Below are 20175 nucleotides of genomic sequence, written 5' to 3'. Positions count from 1 at the left end.
TTCGTTCTCTCATTGGAATTTCTCCTGAAAGCTGGGTGTGGCTGAGTTTTTTTTTGCCAGAACTAGAGCTGTTTATTCTGTGCTTTAACTCTGCCATCACCTGTACGTGCCTCTCGCAGCGGGTCCGGTGGATAGGGTTAGAGCCGTAGGCAGAAAAGGTCTATGCCAGGGGTACCCTGGAGGGCAGAGAATATGCGGGTTTTCGTTCCAACCGATCACTACCCCGGCTGATTTGATTCAGTGGTTACCTTCTCTCTGGTTGAAGGTGTGTTAATTAGTGATGTCAGCTGGTATAGTGATAGCCTGGAGTGAAAACCTCTTGGCATAATCTCGGCCCTCCATGGAACATGATTGGGCATCCATGGAGAGCCACAACCATCCCTGGTCCACACAATTCAGGCTAAGAAGAAGCGGTAGGAGAAGCCGTCTAAATGTGAACCCTGTTCTAGTGTACAGCCCAAACAGTCCTTACCCTGACCGGAAGCTTTCTATTCCTTCAGCTCAGATAGTGCCACTCACCGTCAGATTCCAACTTCAACGTGGCCCGAAATGTGTAATTTCGACTTGAGAGGTTGATGTTGTTGATGATTGGTTGTCTTGATGCAATCGCATTGAGATGATTGGTACTTGAGCAGACCTGGATGAGGTAACAGGGTGAGAGAGAGAACAGGGAGACTAAAAGCACCAGGACTATGCTCTGTCCGTGGAACCACCTTCAAAGGTGCTTATTCACAGCTAGTACTGAGGTTCTAGCTTTGTGTGGTTCTGTGTTGCAGCAGTCTTTCTTGGGTATCTAGTGAGTACGTAAGTAGTTAATTACCCAAAATCATGTTTTTTGTGGATCTTATTCTAAGTGCAGTTATTTGACCCACTACACCTATCGAGCTTATCTGTGATTTACGTTTGGCCTTTTCTTGCCTTTTTTCAAAAGCGAAACTAGCGTGAACTGATTATCAGGAACACTGCATTTCTACAAGGGCTCTCTCTACAAGGCACAATCTTTCTGCAGATATGGTCTGCATGGAAGACTATGGCCTGTGTGTTTGTCTCTGTTTATGGTTTGAAGGACTGTGCCCTCCACAGCTGTGTGAGAAAGCTACAGAGTGCGGGTGTTAAGTCGTGTTTGAGGTTCGGTTTGGGTCCTTGCAGAGGCCACAGGCTCAACAAAACTAGGTGCTGTACTTACAGTACATATACAGGATTTGAATCCGCGACCCATTGGCTATAGCCTTGATTTTGCTTCTGAGTTCTGCTTTAGAGGTATGAGAAATGGATACGGAAGAAAGGCTAGTTTTCATACGCGGTTCAGTTTCCGTGTACATTCCTGTCGATAGAATGTAATGCGGAGGAGTTAAAATGAAGATTCCCTCTGGGGCATGTAATGGATGACTTGTGCATGTTTGTCTGTGTTCCAGTGCTCCTGCGCTCCAGCTTTATGTGTGGTTTATAGGTACATTGTGTTCCGAGCTTCACAATTGGGTTGTGTCCCATTGGTGTGTGTGTGTGTGTGTAGATGCATTTGTGGTTCGCTGTGTGAGTGTGTGTGTTATTGTGCGTGTTTTTCACAGTGTTTTGCTCTTGTTGAAGCTGTTGAAACAGCAGGTCTTGCTGAGATCCTGAACACCAGTCATGTGCTCTGCTATTTGCAAACAGTGCGGGTCACAGCTCTGGGCCGGCGTCGGGTTTCACCCGGCCCGGCCCTATATTTAAAGCTGTCGGACCTCATTATCCCCCCTCTGCGGGTCCCCGGCCATGATTACAGTATCCGCTGCTGTTTTTGTGCCCGTGATTTATGTCTGTCATAACCCCCCTCCTTTATTTTAGAAAAGTACATCACGGAAAGCCATGTCCATGCGTACGCCAATCATAAAAACGTGACCCGAATGCGTGCCGGAAGGTTCCGTGCCGGGAACAGAGCTTTCTTGTCTCTCGCACAACGGGCTTCAAACGTACGGGCCGAGTGGATTTGGCAAGCACATACTGTTCTTCTGCCCCCCCCCCCCCCCCGTGCTGTCAGTCAAACTCACACAACTCAGAGTCAGGGAGAGGGAGAGAGAAAGTGAGTGTGTGGTTGTCGAATGTTATGGATTGCACAATACAATTCGGTCAAAAGAATTTCACTGAGCATGGTGTCTTAAGAATACCGCTGGTTCCAGATATAGCAAGCTGACTTTTGAACTACACCAAAGGTTAAAAGCTATAGCTTATGATGAAAGGTTTGTAGAAGTGTCTTGTAACGTACACCGTTCCTGAAAAAAGGAAGTTTACAGTTATATGTTAAATGTTATAACATTTAGGCTGAAAGTTCAGAAAACATTGATTGGTGTTGGGTGTTGTTACAGTGCTCAGTGATAACGTTACAATTCTGGGTGGTGCGGTTACAGTACTCTAACAGTGCTGGGTAGTGCTGTTACAGTGCTGTTATGGTGCTGTTTCATTACTCTAACAGTGCTGTTATGGTGCTGTTTCAGTACTCTTAACGGTGCTGTTACAGTGCTGGGTGATGCCATTACAGTGCTATTTCAGTAGTGTAATGGGGCTGTTACGGTGCTGTTTCAGTACTCTAACAGTGCTGTTATGGTGCTGTTTCAGTACTCTTAACGGTGCTGTTACAGTGCTGGGTGATTCTGTTACAGTGCTGGGTGATTCCGTTACAGTGCTGTTTCAGTAGTGTAATGGGGCTGTTACGGTGCTGTTTCAGTACCCTTAACGGTGCTGTTACAGTGCTGGGTGATTCCGTTACAGTGCTGTTTCAGTAGTGTAACGGGGCTGTTACGATGCTGTTTCAGTAGTGTAACAGTGCTGTTATGGTGTTACTGCTTTTCATGCTGTTACAGTTCTGGGTGGTGCCGCTCAGTGCTGTTACAGTGCTGGGTGGTGCCGTGACAGTGCTGGGTGGTGCTCTTACAGTGCTGGGTGGTGCTGTTACTGCTTTTGGTGCTGTTTGGGTGCGGGGTGTTACTCACCACACTCCTTCCTCTCTTCTCTTCCAGAGCCGCCCATCCGGCAGGGTCTGAGCTGAAGGTAAGCGGATGCAGGGCGGGTGCAGGGCGGGTGGAGCGCTAACACGCAGGGCGAAGGGTCACGATGCGTCTGCAGCCTCAGCCCAGTATCACAGGGCCTGTACTCACAGGAGGCCCCGTCTGTCTGTTTAAATGTTTGTTCTGGCCGTTTGGGCTGGGAGACGCGCCAAAACCCCTCTATCACTCAGTTTAACAACAAACCTGGCTTCCTCTTGAGAGATAAGCGTGTGTTAAACACCGTTATCTCTTCACACTATGGACCCTCTATGGGCAGATAAGGGCACATAGATTCATGTCATTATCGGGGGCTAACACCTTCACATGTTGAGGAATCCTGGGTCAGTCTCCCTTGCCTGGGGCTGTGTGAATCAGGCCCCTGTCACACGGAAGCCATTATAAGGCCCCCGCGATTGGCGAGCTGGGGCCGATATCAGCCCCCGCCGTCCGATCGATTGGCTGGAGCAGACTCATTGCCCTTCGCCCTGTGATTGGTTTACAGCGGTAGTTAACTCTGCCTGTGTCGTGAATCGCCTGTGTGGGTTGAGCTGCTGGATTTGAACGATGCACACATCTCCCAGAATGCACTGCTCCATCTCCCTGCTTCATAAGCTCAGATCTGACTGTGGGAAGGGCCCTGGCTGGCAGGAATGTGTAGGCATTTCATACGAGCACCTGCAGTAAACACATCTCACATCTCATAACTCGATGTACACATTTCCTTCAGTGCCAGAATATTATTAATGGCATTTAAAATGATTACATTAAAAGGAAATTACTCTAGGAATGTAGTTGTATTCCGAAGTATATTAAAAGATTGTCGCGGCAAAACATCGAAGGGGAAATCTAGGCTGAGACTGTTTTTAAGCAGATGTCAATATGAGTGACAGGAGGATAATAAAAGTATGAAAGACTTCCACCTAGTGGACGTTCCATGCCATAACGTGGCATTTGTGCCACTGTCACACAGACCTGTACTCTGCAGTCAGACCCTGAATGTGCGTTTGGGTCTTCAGTCAGACATCAGTCAGGCAGGTTTATTTTTGCTCAATCAGGGGTGTACGGGGAGGCAGTCAACTTGGCCTTCTCCCAAACTAAATATTTGTCAGAGCAGTATAGTAAAATATTAAATGCACATACGCGGCAGACTGCACACAGGATACAGACGCGCGCACACACACACACATACAGATATGCACATGCACGCACACACACACACACACACACACACACACACACACACACACACACACACACACACACACACACACACACACACACACACACACACACACACACTGGTACAGGCTAGGCAGTGTAGGAGGTGTAAGCTCCTGTCATTAAGCTGATGGGGCAGGAACATTAGCCAGAGGCTTGGTACTGTCACTACATGTCAGAGTCATTTGGGTGAGCTACTGAGAAAGGCTATAGAAACCGCAGAAAATAATTATGATAGTTATAATCATAATAAATACAATTATATTAAACCGTTCATACAGCGCTTCTTACCGAGACACTGTCACAAAGTTTTTTACAGTGGAAATGCAACAGAAAATTGGGCGAAAAGCCAGGCCCGAACCCTGAAAAAGCGAGCAGTCGAGGTAAAGGAAACCCCGCTGGGAAGAAAAACATTCAAACGGCGGTAACAACTCGCCGCTGAGAGGAAATCTCAGGAGGAGCCCGGCTATAGCCCGTGAGCCCATCCAAATAACAATAATAATGATCATAAAATTTGAATGGAGCCTATTTTCAGACAGGGAGATGGGAGAGTGCATCTGCGTGCGTGCGTGTGTGTGTGTGCCGTGTCTAACCGCATGGTGTTGCTCACTCAGGATAAGCTTGCTCCTGCCTCCAGCCTGCCCAAGTACTCCTTCGCCCCCAGCTCCGCGCTAAACAAGATGGCGCGCCCGTTCGCCCCGGGCGGTAACGGTAACCACGCCCAAACAGGACCCGCCGTCAGGCCCGTCACGTACGCGCCCAAGTTTCAGCCCGTCAGCGTGCTGCAGCCCCACAACGGGTAGGTAACCCAGGCAACTGGCCGCGTAACCCGGCAACCGGGCCTTTCGCGTTTCCGTGCGCTTTCGACGACTGACCGCACCGACCTCGGAACAACCTTAAACGGAGAGGGGAAAACGAGCCCTGCACTACCTGCCAGTGGGAGATAGGGGGCGGTAGGAGACAGTGGGACAAACCGTATTTCTATGGAAATCGTGCTTCCTCTCCTTATAGTGTACCTGTATCACGGTTAAGGTCCGGAACAGATTCTAGGAGGAAAAAGATGAATAAAAGTGCTTTATTACAGCTCTGAAGGTTGTATCCGGAGCTGTTGTGATGAATGTGGTGATTTGATCAGTAGAAATTCTTCACCCAAAGGAGTACAGTACTGCTGTGTGTGTGGCTACAGTAATGGCAGCTCTCTTTTTTTCCTCTTTATGCAGTCTTTAGTGTGTGTGTGTGTGTGTGTGTGTGTGTGTGTGTGTGTGTGTGTGTGTGTGTGTGTGTGTGTGTGTGTGTGTGTGTGTGTGTGTGTGTGTGTGTGTGTGTCCTGGTCCTGATTGCATATTAAGCGACTACATTAGCACGTTAGCATGTCGGGGAGCCATGTTGGCGTGTTGTCGGCACGTGTGTGGATGAGAGGAGAATCCCAATCCTGACAGAAGGAAGATCTGCTGTCTGGATACTAATGTTCCCCTCTCTCTGTTTACTCCACTGCACACCGACGCATAACCACTTTGTTAATGCGAGTACTTCCACGAGGACTGGGTATCGGATGGTGCTTTTAACCGCTGAGAGACAGGCTACCGCTGGACCGGGTCTCCCCGAAGCCTGCGGTGCAGTTCGACCGCACGCGGTCCAGGGTTAAGGCGGTCTGGCAGGGCACCGGTCGCTTTTTTTAGCCGCTCTCCCCCCTCCCCTCCCCTAGAATGTGCTGATTTCCCAATGTGCTTTTAGAGCGCTTGCCTTACTAGGACAGCCCCACGTAGCAGGAGCTAATTCTGCGCGCGTAGCCCCCAGCAGTACCCTCTCATTCCAGCCTTACCTGGTTCTCCTGCATTTTTATTGATTTTTCTTTTCTTCCCCCCCCCCCCCCCCACTTTCTTTTTTTTTCTGGTGTGGTATTTAAAGAGTTTCATTGCTGTTTTGGAAGTAATGAGGTCTGCTGTGGTCCTTCCTGTTTTGTAGAATGAAAAGGATTCAGGTAATTAAAGTTCAGATCGCAGCAGGGGGAGAGATGGGTGGGCTGGGAGATTAGAGGCTAAGTGGGGAAAAGCACCTGACTGGCCCGCTAATGACTTGAGGACAAGTTAACGGAGGTTTACGCGGTTTAAACCCGCGGGTACTGAGGTCAGTGCCCTGTTTAGTGTGACAGTGGACAGGGTAGAGTCCAGTTTATGTGCATTGGTGGTGATGTAGATTATCGCTACTGATGTACTGATCATTTTGGGTGTGAGGTGAATATCAGTTCAGACAGTCACCGTGCAGCATCACGCGAGTGTGTGTGTATGTCTCTGTCGGTGTCTCTGTCGGTGTCTCTGTCGGTGTCTCTGTCGGTGTGTGTGTCTGTGTCTGTCTGTGTTTGCGTAGCAGCGAGAGTTCTGTATGCGTTTGTATATGCCCGTGTGCAAGCATGTTTGTGTGTATGTGTATATGTCAGAGAGATTATCAGCAATTTCCTGGATCAATTTCCGTTAACATTAATGAACAGTCATCGATTATTCATTATTCATTAAACATCTTGGCTAAATATCCGCAAGTCCCTCCGTCCTTAGCGACTGTTGCTATGTTCGCCAAAAGAGTCCCAGTCAGCTGGCAGCGTTCTGCTTGAATGAATTACAGCGAGCTGGTTTTTGGAAGTAATCCAGTACCTTCGTAAAGTAGATTGCCTTGATTCAATCTTATAAGCTAATGTATAAATAGGAAATATGCCAAACTGTGGAGAAATGAAGACATTGTTTGATGTTCCATTGATAAAGCGCTGGAAAAGATTAGCTGCCGGTACCTCACGTTGACTGACTGTTAACATGACGTTACTTAGTAGTTGGTTGGATTAAAATAGTACGGCATGGTTGGCAAAAGATTTAACCCAAGAAGTGCTCGTTAAGCCTAGAGCTAGTTTAGACAAGCATTGAACACTTGCAACCAGTTGGACTATGCCCTATTTCTGCTAGCATTACACTGTTGTGGGAGATTGCACCTACCTACATAGAGCTAACTTGACCTAATAATGTGCAATATCTTGCATTAACCTACCTATTCCTGTCGCTTTATTCATAATGTTATTTCCTTTCTCATCTATCTTATCCTTTCTTAATTTGGTTTATTATTTCTATTATTGTTTCACTAGGTTTTGCCTTCACCTAGCTAGCTAGGACGCTTACAGGCTAACGTCATAATGTCTTCTGACCGTGAAGAATCCCTTGCTTGTTTGACACGTGACTGCAAGCGAAATCGATCACTGTTGCCGTCACGGCATTTTTATTGGTTGAAAATATGATATTTCTCAATATGATTGTGCAACCGTGGTAACGCATTTCTACGCAAGCAGGTACAGTAGTGTGTGTGTGTGTGTGTGTGTGTGTGTGTGTAATGGAGATGCAAATATTTATTCTCCATATTGTTCGCTAGATCCCTACGGGTATGCTTTCTGCTACTAAAATGAAGGACACCAGAATGCAGCTGAAATATATTTGGGCCCTTATAATGTATCTTATAAATGTGGACCTAAATAAAGACTTGTATGACAGTGTGTGTGCGTGTGTGTCCGCACAGAGCTGCATGTATTGGGGATATAATGAGAATGCCGAGGGGAATCTGAAAGAAAGTCCTGGCTGCTGCCTGCCAGACACAGCCAGTGAAGTCTGAGCGCGTTCCCCCGCTCCGTGTCAAACGGCGGGCTGACGCGCGCTCGCGGTCGGGGTGCTAATTCCGGAGACGTGCGCGTAAGGAAGAGCAAACGGGCGGCGTGCCGCACGCGGCCCCGTCCCGCGTCTCCCCTCCACCTGTCACACACGCATGCTCCTCTCTTCCGCACGCCGCCCCCGAAACGATACAATCTGCTCGCCCGCTGACAGCTTCCTCCGACTTTGAATTTCAAACCATCACTTTCTTTTTTGCGTTTCCAAACTGAGCTCTCCCTCTCTCTCTTCCTCCCCGTCTCTCTCTCTCTCTCTCTCTCTCTGTCTCTTGTCTTTGCCCCTCTCCTCTTTCTTCTCCTCTCTTTCTCTTCCTGCAGCTGGAGACTCCTGACAAGTCAGTAAGCCCTTCCTGTCATTTGTGTCTGCCTTTTATAATGGGGAACCTGAATGCTTGCTTGTTATTAGCGGTGGGGGGGAAAAGCCAGTGCCGCTAATGAAAGACTAAATGAAGCCCTTTTACTCCTGCGAGCCCACACCCTGTCAGTCCCCTGGCTGTTGTTTCCTGGCGAGCGGGAGGCGGAGTGTCACCCTTTCATTGCGGCACTGCCGGCTGAACTAGAGCCGTCGTTCTCTCCCTCTCTCTCTCTCGCTGATGGGCTGAGTGATGTTTTTATTCAAGGCCCGACCGTCTCTCTCTCTCAGCTCAACCTGTTGGATTAATGGTCTTTACTGCAGACAGGCCGGGCGTGTGCGCCGCGGCCTGTTTTAGCCGAGATTTCAGAGAGCATTAGCGTTACCTGTGTTGTCACAGCTGACCCGCCGATATGCGTTTTGTCAAATGAAATGAAAACCTGCCTAAAATGGTTCCTGGGTGATTGCTGTCCCTCTGAAGGGGTATTTAATGGATTAGGTCTTGCTGCTGTTCATTATAAAGCTCTTAGGCTTTCATTTTTCTCTTCTAATCTTGCCTTCCCTCCCTCCTCCTGTCTTTCATCTGTGCTGCTCTTCAGGGTTGAAACTTTTATTGCGCCCATCGTGATACAGCACCCTGAGAACAAGTAAGGGCATGTGCCCCTGTGTGTCTGTATGTCTGTCTGTGTCTGTATATCTGTGCCCCTGTGTCTGTGCCCCTGTCTCTCTGTGTGTCTGTCACATGAGTGTTTATGTGTGTGTGTGTGTGTGTGTGTGTGTGTGTTTGTGTTACCATGTGTCTTTGTATGTCTGTGTGTCTGTGCCCATGTGCCTGTGCCCCTGCATGTCTGTGAGGTTATGCTGCACCTTGTTCATGTCTGTCTCGCCTCACTTGACTAATGTTTAGAGGTGTGCGTTTCTGCAACATTCTAGCAACATTACCAATAAGCCATGGCATCATTGCTTCAATGACTCTGCGGCAGTGTCTTGAACGGCCAGCCAGTAGCTCACCCATTTCTCCAGAACTATCTGCAGCCTTTGAAGGCGAGGGGAGATTTGAGCTCCTCCACAAAGATGTCCTGGGGCTTTGATTGGAGCCTCCCCACTGTGCGTGGATGACGGATGGCTCTTGTGAAGAATCTGATTGTCGTCTTCACAGAGAACTTGGCAAGCCTCTCTCCTCTCGCCGAAACCGTCCAGATTCCTCTCAAACGGAAATCTAATCTGATGAGTTTAAGGGCTTAGTTTATCCTCCTTTCCCCTCAGCTCCTTATACGCCCTTAAGTCTCAGTCGTGTTCGATTACCTCGCCTGGTCTGGCCTGCAGTGCTAGCCTTCCGTGTGCAATGGCGTTTCAGCTGTGCTAACGGTGCTAGCCTAGACTGCGCACCATGCATGTTAATTGTGCTAACGGCCCTAGCCTAGCATGTGCAGACAAACGCAAACTGTGCTAACGGCCCTAGCCGAGCACGTGCAGACAAAACACAAGCTGTGCTAATGGCCCTAACCTAGCACATCCAGACGTATGCAAACTGTGCCAATGGCCCTAGACTAGCATGCGCTGATTTATGTTAGCTGTGCTAATGGTACTAGCCTAGCACATGCAGAGAAATTTGAGCAGTGCTAGTGGCGCTAACCCAGTACGAGCAGATTGGGAGCTGTTCTTCAGGGATATATGGCCTCACCCTCAACAATCTGCCCTCCTTCCCTACCAGTGGCTACAGGCAAGGCAAACGTTCACCTTTTGGTCTCTCTGAGAAAGGAAAAGCGGCTTTGGCTGATTTAAGCGGGTGGCAATCGTGCCTCCTGAAGCGCCCCTAAAGGCACTTTAAGATGAGGGGATCAGGACTGAGAGTGGACTCTGTGGTTGTGGCCACAAGTGAATTTTATCACTAGGAAGTTAAAACGTGACTATTTCGTTCGGGCAGGGCTGGCCAACCCTGTCTCTGCACAGCCGTCTTCCTGTAGGGTTTTCACTCAAACTCTTAACAAAGCACACCCCATTTAACAGCTAGAGATCTTGTTGAGCTGCCAATTAGTAGAGTACGGTGTGCCAAATTAGGCTTGAAATAAAAACCTAAAGGACTGTATATCTCCCGGAACAGGGTCGGTAAACCCTGCTTTAAGGCATTGATCTCCGGTGTCGGACACTGTGTCCGTCTAATTTTATTCTTGGAGTGGGATCTGTGGAGTGGCTGCATTACAGTGTATCTGTGCATGTGAGCATGTCGTAGTGCATCCTCAGCATCCATTTCTATTCTTTGTGGTGTATAATGATAATTATCTTGTTGTGTTGGGCTTTGTGTCTCTTGACTGAAGTAGGTGTTAACTTAGGTGTGGTTTGGGTCTGTCAGCATGCTTTTTGTGAGGTCAGTGTTAGGTTCTGGGGAGGGGTTGGGGTGTGTAAGGATAATTAGCTTGCTTAGTGAGTTGGCCTTGTGGCTGTTGGCTGTAGTGGGGTGATATGGGAGTTGGGTTAGGTGTGGTTTGGGCCGGTCAGCATGCTGTTTGTGAGGTTCAGGGTTGGTTTCCGTGGAGAGGGGGCGGAGTCTCTCCCTGCTAAGTAAGCCTGGAGCCGTGCTGACTCCTCCCCCTCGCTCCAGGTACGGTCTCCGTTTCGACCCGCCCCACACCCCCATCCCTAACGACCGCAGCAAGAAGAGGCTGATCGAGGACACGCAGGACTGGCACCCCCGCACCGGCACCACCCAGTCACGCTCCTTCCGCATTCTGGCCCAGCTCACTGGCACTGATTTCAGTAAGTCAGGCAAAGGCTGGCTCCCCCTGCTGGTGTGGGGTGGACCTACACTTTGCCTGCATGCTGTATAGCTATAACGCATAGGCAGGTCTGTCCAAAGAGGCACAAAGACAAATGGCTTCTGTTCATGGAGGCTTTGACCTAGCCTATAGTTTTGGTTAGACTTGGGGAAGGTTCAGAATTAGGCTTGAGAGCTGTTGCTTTTAGGTTTTGGGGTAAGAGGGGATTATATCATGGTGTGGCTTGTAGTTAGCGTTCTTTTTTGGTGTGCTTGGGGTTTGAGGATATTGTTATGGTTAGGATTGGGGATCTCCCGTTTTTGAAGTCTTCTTGCTGTGCTAACAAGCCTAGTTGCAGTGAGAAGTACACGCTCTGTAATGCCCCCTTCTGGCATTACCTGGTATAGCAGCGATAGTTTCTGAGCAGGGAGGTTTGGGATGCACAGAGATCTTAAAGCGGCAGTTAATGAAAAATTAAATTAAAGCATGTTTCCACTTACCCAGACTACCATCTATCCATCCAGATAATTTGTCACATCTCAGCGAAACTTTCTATATTAGAGTTTTTTGACTACATTTTCAGTGGGTTCATTACCCGAAAAAAAAAAAAAAAAAAAAGGTCCATAGAGGTCCATTATATCAAGACAAACTGCATCTAAAAAAGCCGTTGAATCTAGTCATCTCAGTGAAACTATCTGAATGGATAGGTGGTACTCTGGGTAAGTCGAAACCATACTTACATTTTTTGGCCATTTTTGACGCTGTTGTTCAGGTGCAGTTATTTTAAGTATTTAGGTGTGTGTGTGTGTGTGTGTGCGCGTGTGCGTGTGCGTGCGTAATGTAACAATTCCTGTCTTTCCTGGTTCTCTTAGTGCAGGACCCAGATGATGAGACAATGAAGCGGGCCAGGTAAAGCCTGTCATGGTGTGCATGCATGCAAGCGCGCGTGTGTGTGTGTGTGTGTATACTGATCAAACTGCTTTACCGACGTGTTAAAATGCCCCTGAACTTACTGAATACCCCTGAACATACTGTGAATCGCCTCCCGATCGCCATCAGCCTCTTAAGCTGTGTCGCATAAAGATGTGCTCGCACTGTCATGCACCGGGGTGTGGAGACGTGGGACGATAAGATTTTGCATGATGTCATTTTCCACACCTTCCATCTCTTCAATTGCCTTGTGATTTATCATCTTTTAGCAAACTGCCACTCTGCATTTCTGACCTTCTCCTTCCTCCCTGCTTTCTCTTCCATCGTTTGATCTCCCTCCTCCTCTCCTGTCTCTCTCCATTTCTCCTTCCCTCTCCTGCTGTTCATCTGCACTTTTCTCCTTCTGTTCCTCCTCTCCTGTCTCTGTCTCTTCTCTTGTCCATTTCAACTCCTCTTTGTCCCAACCCTCTATCCCTCTCCCCTGTCCCTGCCTCTCCTCTTCTCCCTTGCCTCCTCTCCTTTCTCCCTCTCTTGTCTCTGCCTGTCCTCTCCTCTTCTCTCTCTCCCCCCCCCCTCCTGTCTCTGCCTCTCTTCTCTCCTCTCACTTCATCTTTTCCTTTCCTCCTCCACCTCTCCCTCCCTCTCTCTCCCTCTCTCCCCGGGGCAGGGAAAAGTTCCTGACTGAGATTCAGAGCCCGCGCTACGCCAGGCTGAGAGACTGGCACCACGACCGGTCCGCCCGGGCCCTCAATATCAAATCCTGAAGCAGCCAATCACTGCTCGGGACACGCCCCCCGCCGCCGCCACCACCAGGCCACGGCAGTTAGACCCATTTGATCGACGCCAAAGAAGAGGAGGACGATGAGGAGGATGAGGAAGAGTAGGAGAGGACGGGGGGAGGCAAAGGGGGGAAAAGAGTAAAAGTGGAGGAAAAAAATGCAGCATAGACAAATCCAGGGTGAACCGATGCATACTGAGCCGTCTACACACAAGAGCACACCGCTTTCCTGGAGGCAGCCCTCGTGTGGATGTGTTACCCGTGTTACCCGGAGGTGGGAAGTCCAGGTGTCAGAAAGTAAAAGTCCTGCCATGCCTTTATTCTACCCATTACCCCAGCCAGCTGATTTCACTGATTAGTTCTACCTCTTGGCTGAAGGATTTAGAAGATTCAGGCGATTGGAACAAAACATGAGAGGACTTTTATTTTCCGGACCTGGATTCTCCACCTCTGGTTTGACCTTTTTCAGAGGGTTCCTCAGGCCGCAGGGATCAGGGATTTTCTCCTTTTCTGTTCTGTCTTTCTAATTCCTTTCCACTGCCCCACCCTGCCCCCTCTACCACCCCCCCACCCCTTCTTTTTTCAGTTATTTTTCTTTCTTTCTTTTTGTTGCTGTGTTCCGAACTGTGCATCTTAATGTTTCATTTCTGAGCCGTTTTATCTGTGGGCTTCTCCCTCCGAAAGGAAAAACGATCTGTGTTTTATTTCCTGCTTTCATTGACACATAAAACTTATGAGAGAAACCAACAAAAAGGCTTTGTTCTTTCCTGATCTTCTCTGATTCTATCTGTCTCTGTGCATGCACTGTTGGGTGGGTGGGGGTGGGGGTGGGGGTGGCATTCCAACGATAAAGACCCTCAAAATCTCTATCGGACTTGGTTGGTTGCCAGTTAAGGATATGACTCCATATTGGATATGATATCTAGAGAGACTATAAAATACTCCAGGTCATATTTTAAACTGAGGTGAGCTGAATTCTGTTTTCAGAAAACTCCAGGACTTCCCTGCACATCAGACCGTTTCCGTGGTCCCAGACAGCTGATGTTTAAGAGGTCCATGGGTTTTACTGTCACATAAAGACACTGCGGCAGACATTAATCACAAGAGGCCGGGGGCTGGCTCTGAATGCTAAGGATCTGAGACAGGGGCAGGGACCTAAACAGATAGACACCGGCGTAGGTCACCTAGGGAGACATGCCAACAGGGGTGGGGCTCTTCTGTATTAGTCTGTGAAGGGTCCTCACATCCACCGTCATCCTAGAAATAAAGGCAGGAGCCAAAATGGAGATGACAAAAACGCAGAAACAAAATGGCTGTGCAGAGTTTCACAGAGAAGAAGTTGGTCCGATAACTTGGAATCGGATTAAACTGAAGTGGATGAGCTTAGAAGCATTTGCGAAAGTTTAGCTCCTTAATCCTGCTTTGAGAAATTCCCCCCAAAATCTCTGCTGAACCGAACGCACCCAGAACATTCCGAAGGAGTTCTCTGCACTTGGTTCTCTATCACACCTCACACTTCCATTCCGACCAGGGCTTTGAGTCTCCCCACATATTTTGAATGGAGTTTTGAAAAGGAATGACTGAATACATGGATGTATGGTTGTACGATTGACCGGTTTCACACCTTTTCTGATGCACAGTATCCGCACCGTAAAACGGTAACATTAACACGGGTAGGGTTTTATTCATCGTGTTTATCGGTGGAAGGTGTTGCTGCCGGCGACGTGCTATGAGGGTAAGGGCACGTTTCTGACCACCGCCGTGGACGCATCAGTCACGCTAACGCGTAGGCCCAGAGCACAAGCCCCATTCTAGCGCTTTCCGCGCCGACCCGCCGCGCCAAGTCCGACTCCTCTCCGCGTCGACCGGCGGGAGCCGTCTGAAGCTCGCTGTCGCGGACCCGCCGTCCTTCAGCTCTCCTTTTACGCTGCCGTTCTTTCCGGAAGTTTCTGACAGAACAAAGGCTGACACGGCAGGGGCCCCCGCGTGCGCCGGGTCTCCTGAGAGCCAGCCGGCCGGGGCAGGTCGGGGAGAAGCCGGGTTTCTGAGGCGGAAGGTATGATATTTTCCTGATGAATCAAAAAAGACTGGCTTTGACTTTTACTGCTGAGCTTTCTGTCCTGTCAGCTGTCAAGAGTGGAAAAAGATCTTGATGCGTGCGCTTCTAGCATAACCGCGTCCTCTGCCCCTGATTATTCTGGAAAAACCGCGTCCTTGGTAAAATGGCTGCATTAATCCAGGGGCTCATCCCAGTCGCTTATTTTTATCCTCTGTTTTTCTTTTCCTTGCTCCTGACCTGGCAATCGATTGAGGTCCGCCATATTTAAAGACATTCCAACCCGTTAAATGTTCCTGCTAGAAGCAGAAGTTATGAAATGCCAATATTTTCTTTGAGCAAGAAAACATCAGCGCATCCTTTGCAGAAGTATTTCTTTGGTGTATAAATGACCGACCTGCAGATCCCTCTCCCTATCTGCCGTCTGTAACTGACATGGATTCAAACTGACATTTTGAAGGTGCACGGACATGCCATCAGCTTAAATCATGTTTTCTCGATTTCCCCGTCTTTATTTATTTTTCTTGTCGCTATTCCAAGCCTCTCCTGATAGGTGGAGCTAGCAGTATAAAAAGCAACAAGAAAAAGGAAAAAATAGAAAAATAAGCAATTGGAATGAGCCCCAGGTGTCTGGGTAGGGAGGGGTTGGGCAATTACTATTTCCACCGTTTGCACCAGTCTACCAGTTGCTGTAAGTGCTACGACCTCAAATCTGACCCTTGAATCAAAATCCAGCGATCCAAATTTAGTTCAGTAATTAACTGAGCAATTAGTACTGCTGATTGACCAAACTGTTCACACCCGACTCCCACGTAAAGGGAGGGTGGAAAACCATGGAGTACTGGAGTTCTCATCCCTCAAGGACCGTGATTTAAGGAACGGTGTGCTAAGAGCATCCCTGACGTGGCCAAACTCCTTCCCCCCTCATCTCTTGGTCCTGTGAAAAAGGGGAAACAATTTGGCAAGCTCAGACTGAAGGAGAGAACAATGAATAAGGAGAGGAACGGCCATTGGGTATTTTTCCATGAGCAGGTGTGACCGAGCATGTACTGATCGGATCACCTACCTTCTTTTTTAATGCCGTTCTCATATCGGTGGTTATTAAGGCTAATAAGGATGATTATAGTATAATTGTAAATGGTTGGAATTTATATCCAACCATAATTGTATATAAAAAGGGGTCATTTGAGATAATGGTGCTGTAAAGCACTGATGTGTTTTTGAAGGCTCAGCCTCCGTGGGCCGTCCTTCAGGTGCGTGAGCTGCATTCTGCCGTCACCAGCCACCTTCCCCAGTCCTCATCATTTATTCATGAGCACAGAGGCTGCTACGGTTTCACCTGCCTGTCACTGCCCGTCTCCACCTCTCAGAAACAGTCTCTGCCCGTCTCCACCTCTCAGAAACAGTCTCTGCCCGTCTCCACCTCTCAGAAACAGTCTCTGCCCGTCTCCACCTCTCAGAAACAGTCTCTGCCCGTCTCCACCTCTCAGAAACAGTCTCTGCCCGTCTCCACCTCTCAGAAACAGTCTCTGCCCGTCTCCACCTCTCAGAAACAGTCACTGCCCGTCTCCACCTCTCAGAAACAGTCTCTGCCCGTCTCCACCTCTCAGAAACCGAGAAACAGTCTCTGCCCGTCTCCACCTCTCAGAAACAGTCTCTGCCCGTCTCCACCTCTCAGAAACAGTCTCTGCCCGTCTCCACCTCTCAGAAACAGTCTCTGCCCGTCTCCACCTCTCAGAAACCGAGAAACAGTCACTGCCACATACACACACCCAAACTCACATGCACACATATACAGCATTCACCAGCCCATGCAAATCCACCCATCTTTATGAGCATCTGACTTGTGTGCGCACACATTCTCCACACCACTTCTGCTTAAATGCAGATTGACACTAGTGATGTCACCTTGCCTCTACACATCTCCAAGGCAATGGCAAGTGGTTTCTATGGCGATGTGACAAGAGGCTTGACCTTGTAGGAGGACTTTTCCACTGCTACATGGCATCTCTCCTGCTCGACACAAGCTGGCCATTACTGCACCCAGAGGAGGGAAGCACGTCACAGCCTTCTGTTGAATTTCCTGGGGCTGCCATCAAACACTGATGTTGTGAGGTAGTTTATAAGTAGCACTTCAGTGTGCTCATTTTAAACAGGCCCCCTTTAACAACTGCCATTCATTAATTTACCTCTGCTGTGTGAGAGAGTGATTGTATGTGAGAGAGTGACCGTGAGTGTGTGAGAGAGTGACTGTGTGTGAGAGTGTGCATGACTGTGTGAGAGTGTTCATGAGGGGGAGAGTCTATGGATTTGTGCATCTGTGTCTGTTCCTGGTCCCTTGGAATTCCCTTGGAACAATCGGAATTAATTCATTTAGCGATACTGTGCGGTTGTGTGTGTGTATGCATGTGTGTACATCTATGTTTGTGCGTACATGCATGCGTTTGTGGGTGTGTGGTCATGCGTGTGTCTACAGTACAGTAGAGTTCTGCCATCAACACGTCGGGTGAATCTTGTGTTAAAATGAGCTACGAGCTCCTGATTACACCAACACATTCCCAGCGTTTAAGACCTTAATTAAACTGTCAGTAGGAATTTAATTTTACATTTAATTCATTTTTTTTTTGCGCGTGTTTTGTTCTCAGTAACTGAACGCATGATACTGGACTGTTGTTTTGGATCACTGGATCTGTTTCTAATTCTGAGCCTCTTGCTAGAAGATTTATGGATTGAAACACGATGCACTACCATAAAAATAAACTGTGCCAACGAGAAATTGATTTATGTCTTCTTTTTACAGTTTGGGGATAAAAGGAGAGGAAAGCTCCATGCTGAGTCGGTAGCTCTCTTGGAAAGGGTTTTTCTTTGTCCTGACGAAACCCTCGGCGCTATGCAGCGCACGTCTTCGCTTAAACGGCGCGATTACACAACACGTTAGCAAATTACCTTGTTCCAGCCACAGTTTTCAAAGCGTTTATATGAGAAGGATAGCATAAATGCCTGTAATATTTATCTTGGTGCTGGCACGATTACTTAGAGATTGCAGGTAGCATTTCCTGTACGGTCAGGTAAGTGCAGGAAGATTATGCCACTTGCAGATACAGACACACGACTGTTTATAAACATGACGTCTCTTGCTGTGTATTTCCTGTGTTGACAATATGCACGACAGGACGACTTGTAGAATCGCTTCAGTGTCTGTAATGTTTTGAATCGCTCAGTAGCCGGCAAAAAGTTTTACTGAAGGGCCTCTCTGCCCCCTCCTCCCCCCCCCTACAGTGTGAAGAGCAGCTCAGCCTCTGTCCGGTCCGATCCCATGGTGACCCCCGCGGACAAACCTGACGGACCTCCAGGTGAGAACGTTTAACACGGCGGACAGCGTTCCCCGTGCGTCCGGCCGTGACATCACACCAGGCTTCAGACCAGGTCGCGCTGACCGCACCGAATCGGAGAGGGTCAAATCCACGCTCGGGGGGGAACGTTCCGGAGCCTTTCCCCCAGACGGCTGACAGCGGCATTCCCACTGGAATTCAGACCCCATATGGAGGCCCTTCAGAGCGACTGTTCATTTACCCTCCGTGTCCTTTCATGCTAAAGACGTCAGAAACAACTTCGCCGAGGCCCAAAAGTGAAACTCCCGAAACCTACAGTGTGGATTATTCTTATTTTTTTATTTTGTCTTTTACTTTCTGTAATCCTACTGCTAAACACCGGTGGGGTGGGGGTGGGGGTGGGGGGGGGGGGCTAGGTTTGTGTGGTTTTAAAGCGCTAACCCTCCTTCACCAGCGGGGCATACTTTAATTAGCGTGCTCATTACCGCAGATCTCTGTTTAGCCCGGCTCAGTACGAGTGGACTGTGACTGCTTACGGAGCCTCTGGATTCAGGGTCACACTCGGTATCCTATTATGCAAATGCTTTACCACGAGCCGGCTTTGATTACTTGGGTCTGCGTTCAGAATTCTTTTTAATCAACAGAAAAAGTGGGCAAATGCTATGTAATGGTGTGAAATTGTGTAAAAGAGCCTGAATATACAAGTAAAAATGAATAAATATTACAAATGATTATCTGAAGAATTCCGCATTAAATAACTACTTAATTTAACTACTGAAAGTGTGAGAAAATGCTTTTTGTGTGCAGTGCACATCTATTTACCAGGGAGAAGCTTAACCCTATGTGCGGTGATGGGGTTAGAATTTTACTTTGAATAGATTGATCAATAGACCGAAACATTGACAAATACAGATATTATTAAGAGGCTGTTAGTTGCTACAGCCTATAACTGTGGCCAGTTACAGAGCAGAGTACTGCCACACAAGGCCATAGATATATGCTCTAAATCAGGTGTAGGAGATGCAGTGAGGTATCCGTGCCAGTACAGGAAGTAAGCGGAACAAAATGTAACAAAATGGCCGACCGGCCTTGTGTCCCCAGCCAAACCCGAGGCCAAAATGCCGGGCCCTGCGTCTACCCCCTCCTGCCGGCCCCCCTGGGTGACGGACCCTGGCTTCGCCGACCGGTACCGGCCGGACAAGACCAGCACGGTGATGACCCAGCACAGCCAGCCAGCCCAGCCCACGCCGATGCAGAACCGCAGCTCCATCATGCAGGCCGCCCAGCAGGGGGCACCCGAGAGCAACCGCACGCCCGTCTGCGCCGCCTGCAGCAAGATCATCAGGTGGGTCTCCCCCCACGCTGCTCTGCACCCAGATTTCCAAACGGCACCCCCTCCTGTCCTGTTACTACCCTGCAGTTTTCCCGGTTATGGCCCTGGTCTTCTGCAGTTATGCGTTTGGCAGTTTTAGTGTTGCATATAATGTGCTTGGCGGTTACAGCGTTGCATATAATGTGTTTGGCAGTTATCATGTTGTATATAATGTGTTTGGTAGTTATTGTGCTGTATATAATGAGTTTGGCAGTTGTAGTGTTGCATATAATGTGTTTGCGTCTGCATGAATGCGTTCTTCTATTCTTGTTTTTCCTCTAACCGCGGCGTTGTGCTCCAGGGGTCGCTACCTGGTGGCGCTAGGCCGTTCCTGGCACCCGGAGGAGTTCACCTGCTCGCAGTGCAAGGTGGTGCTGGAGGTGGGCGGCTTCTTCGAGGAAAGGGGCTCCATCTTCTGCACCAAATGCTACGACGGCCGCTACGCCCCCAACTGCGTCAAATGCCGCCGGATAATCACCGGGGTGAGCTCACCTCCCGCCCCGCTCGCTTACAAAACCCCATCTCATGTTTTTAGTGCCGAATCAACATTTTTTAAAGCCACAATAAAACTGCTCCCAGGCATTAGCATCAATCTATTTTTTTATCATGCTTTTGGAATCCGTTTTTTTATTTTTTTATCTTGAATAACGCACACAGTCAAGGT

General features: G+C 48.6%; 1 protein-coding gene across 2 annotated transcripts in view; it reads left to right on the top strand.

Moving 5' to 3' along the window:
* The window catches only part of pdlim7 (PDZ and LIM domain 7), a 48563-nt gene that overhangs the window by 24348 nt on the left and 4040 nt on the right, over positions 1 to 20175 (top strand). For both annotated transcript variants that reach the window (XM_061233494.1, XM_061233495.1), the window contains exons 4-8: positions 2994 to 3024; positions 4853 to 5037; positions 18087 to 18160; positions 19241 to 19484; positions 19813 to 19993. In XM_061233494.1, the coding sequence (XP_061089478.1) occupies positions 2994 to 3024; positions 4853 to 5037; positions 18087 to 18160; positions 19241 to 19484; positions 19813 to 19993 (715 nt within the window). The remainder of the gene's footprint in view (positions 1 to 2993; positions 3025 to 4852; positions 5038 to 18086; positions 18161 to 19240; positions 19485 to 19812; positions 19994 to 20175) is intronic.

The sequence above is a fragment of the Conger conger genome, chromosome 3, assembly GCF_963514075.1.
Source record: "Conger conger chromosome 3, fConCon1.1, whole genome shotgun sequence".
NCBI lineage: Eukaryota > Metazoa > Chordata > Actinopteri > Anguilliformes > Congridae > Conger > Conger conger.
This window is presented reverse-complemented; position numbering and strand designations above follow the sequence as displayed.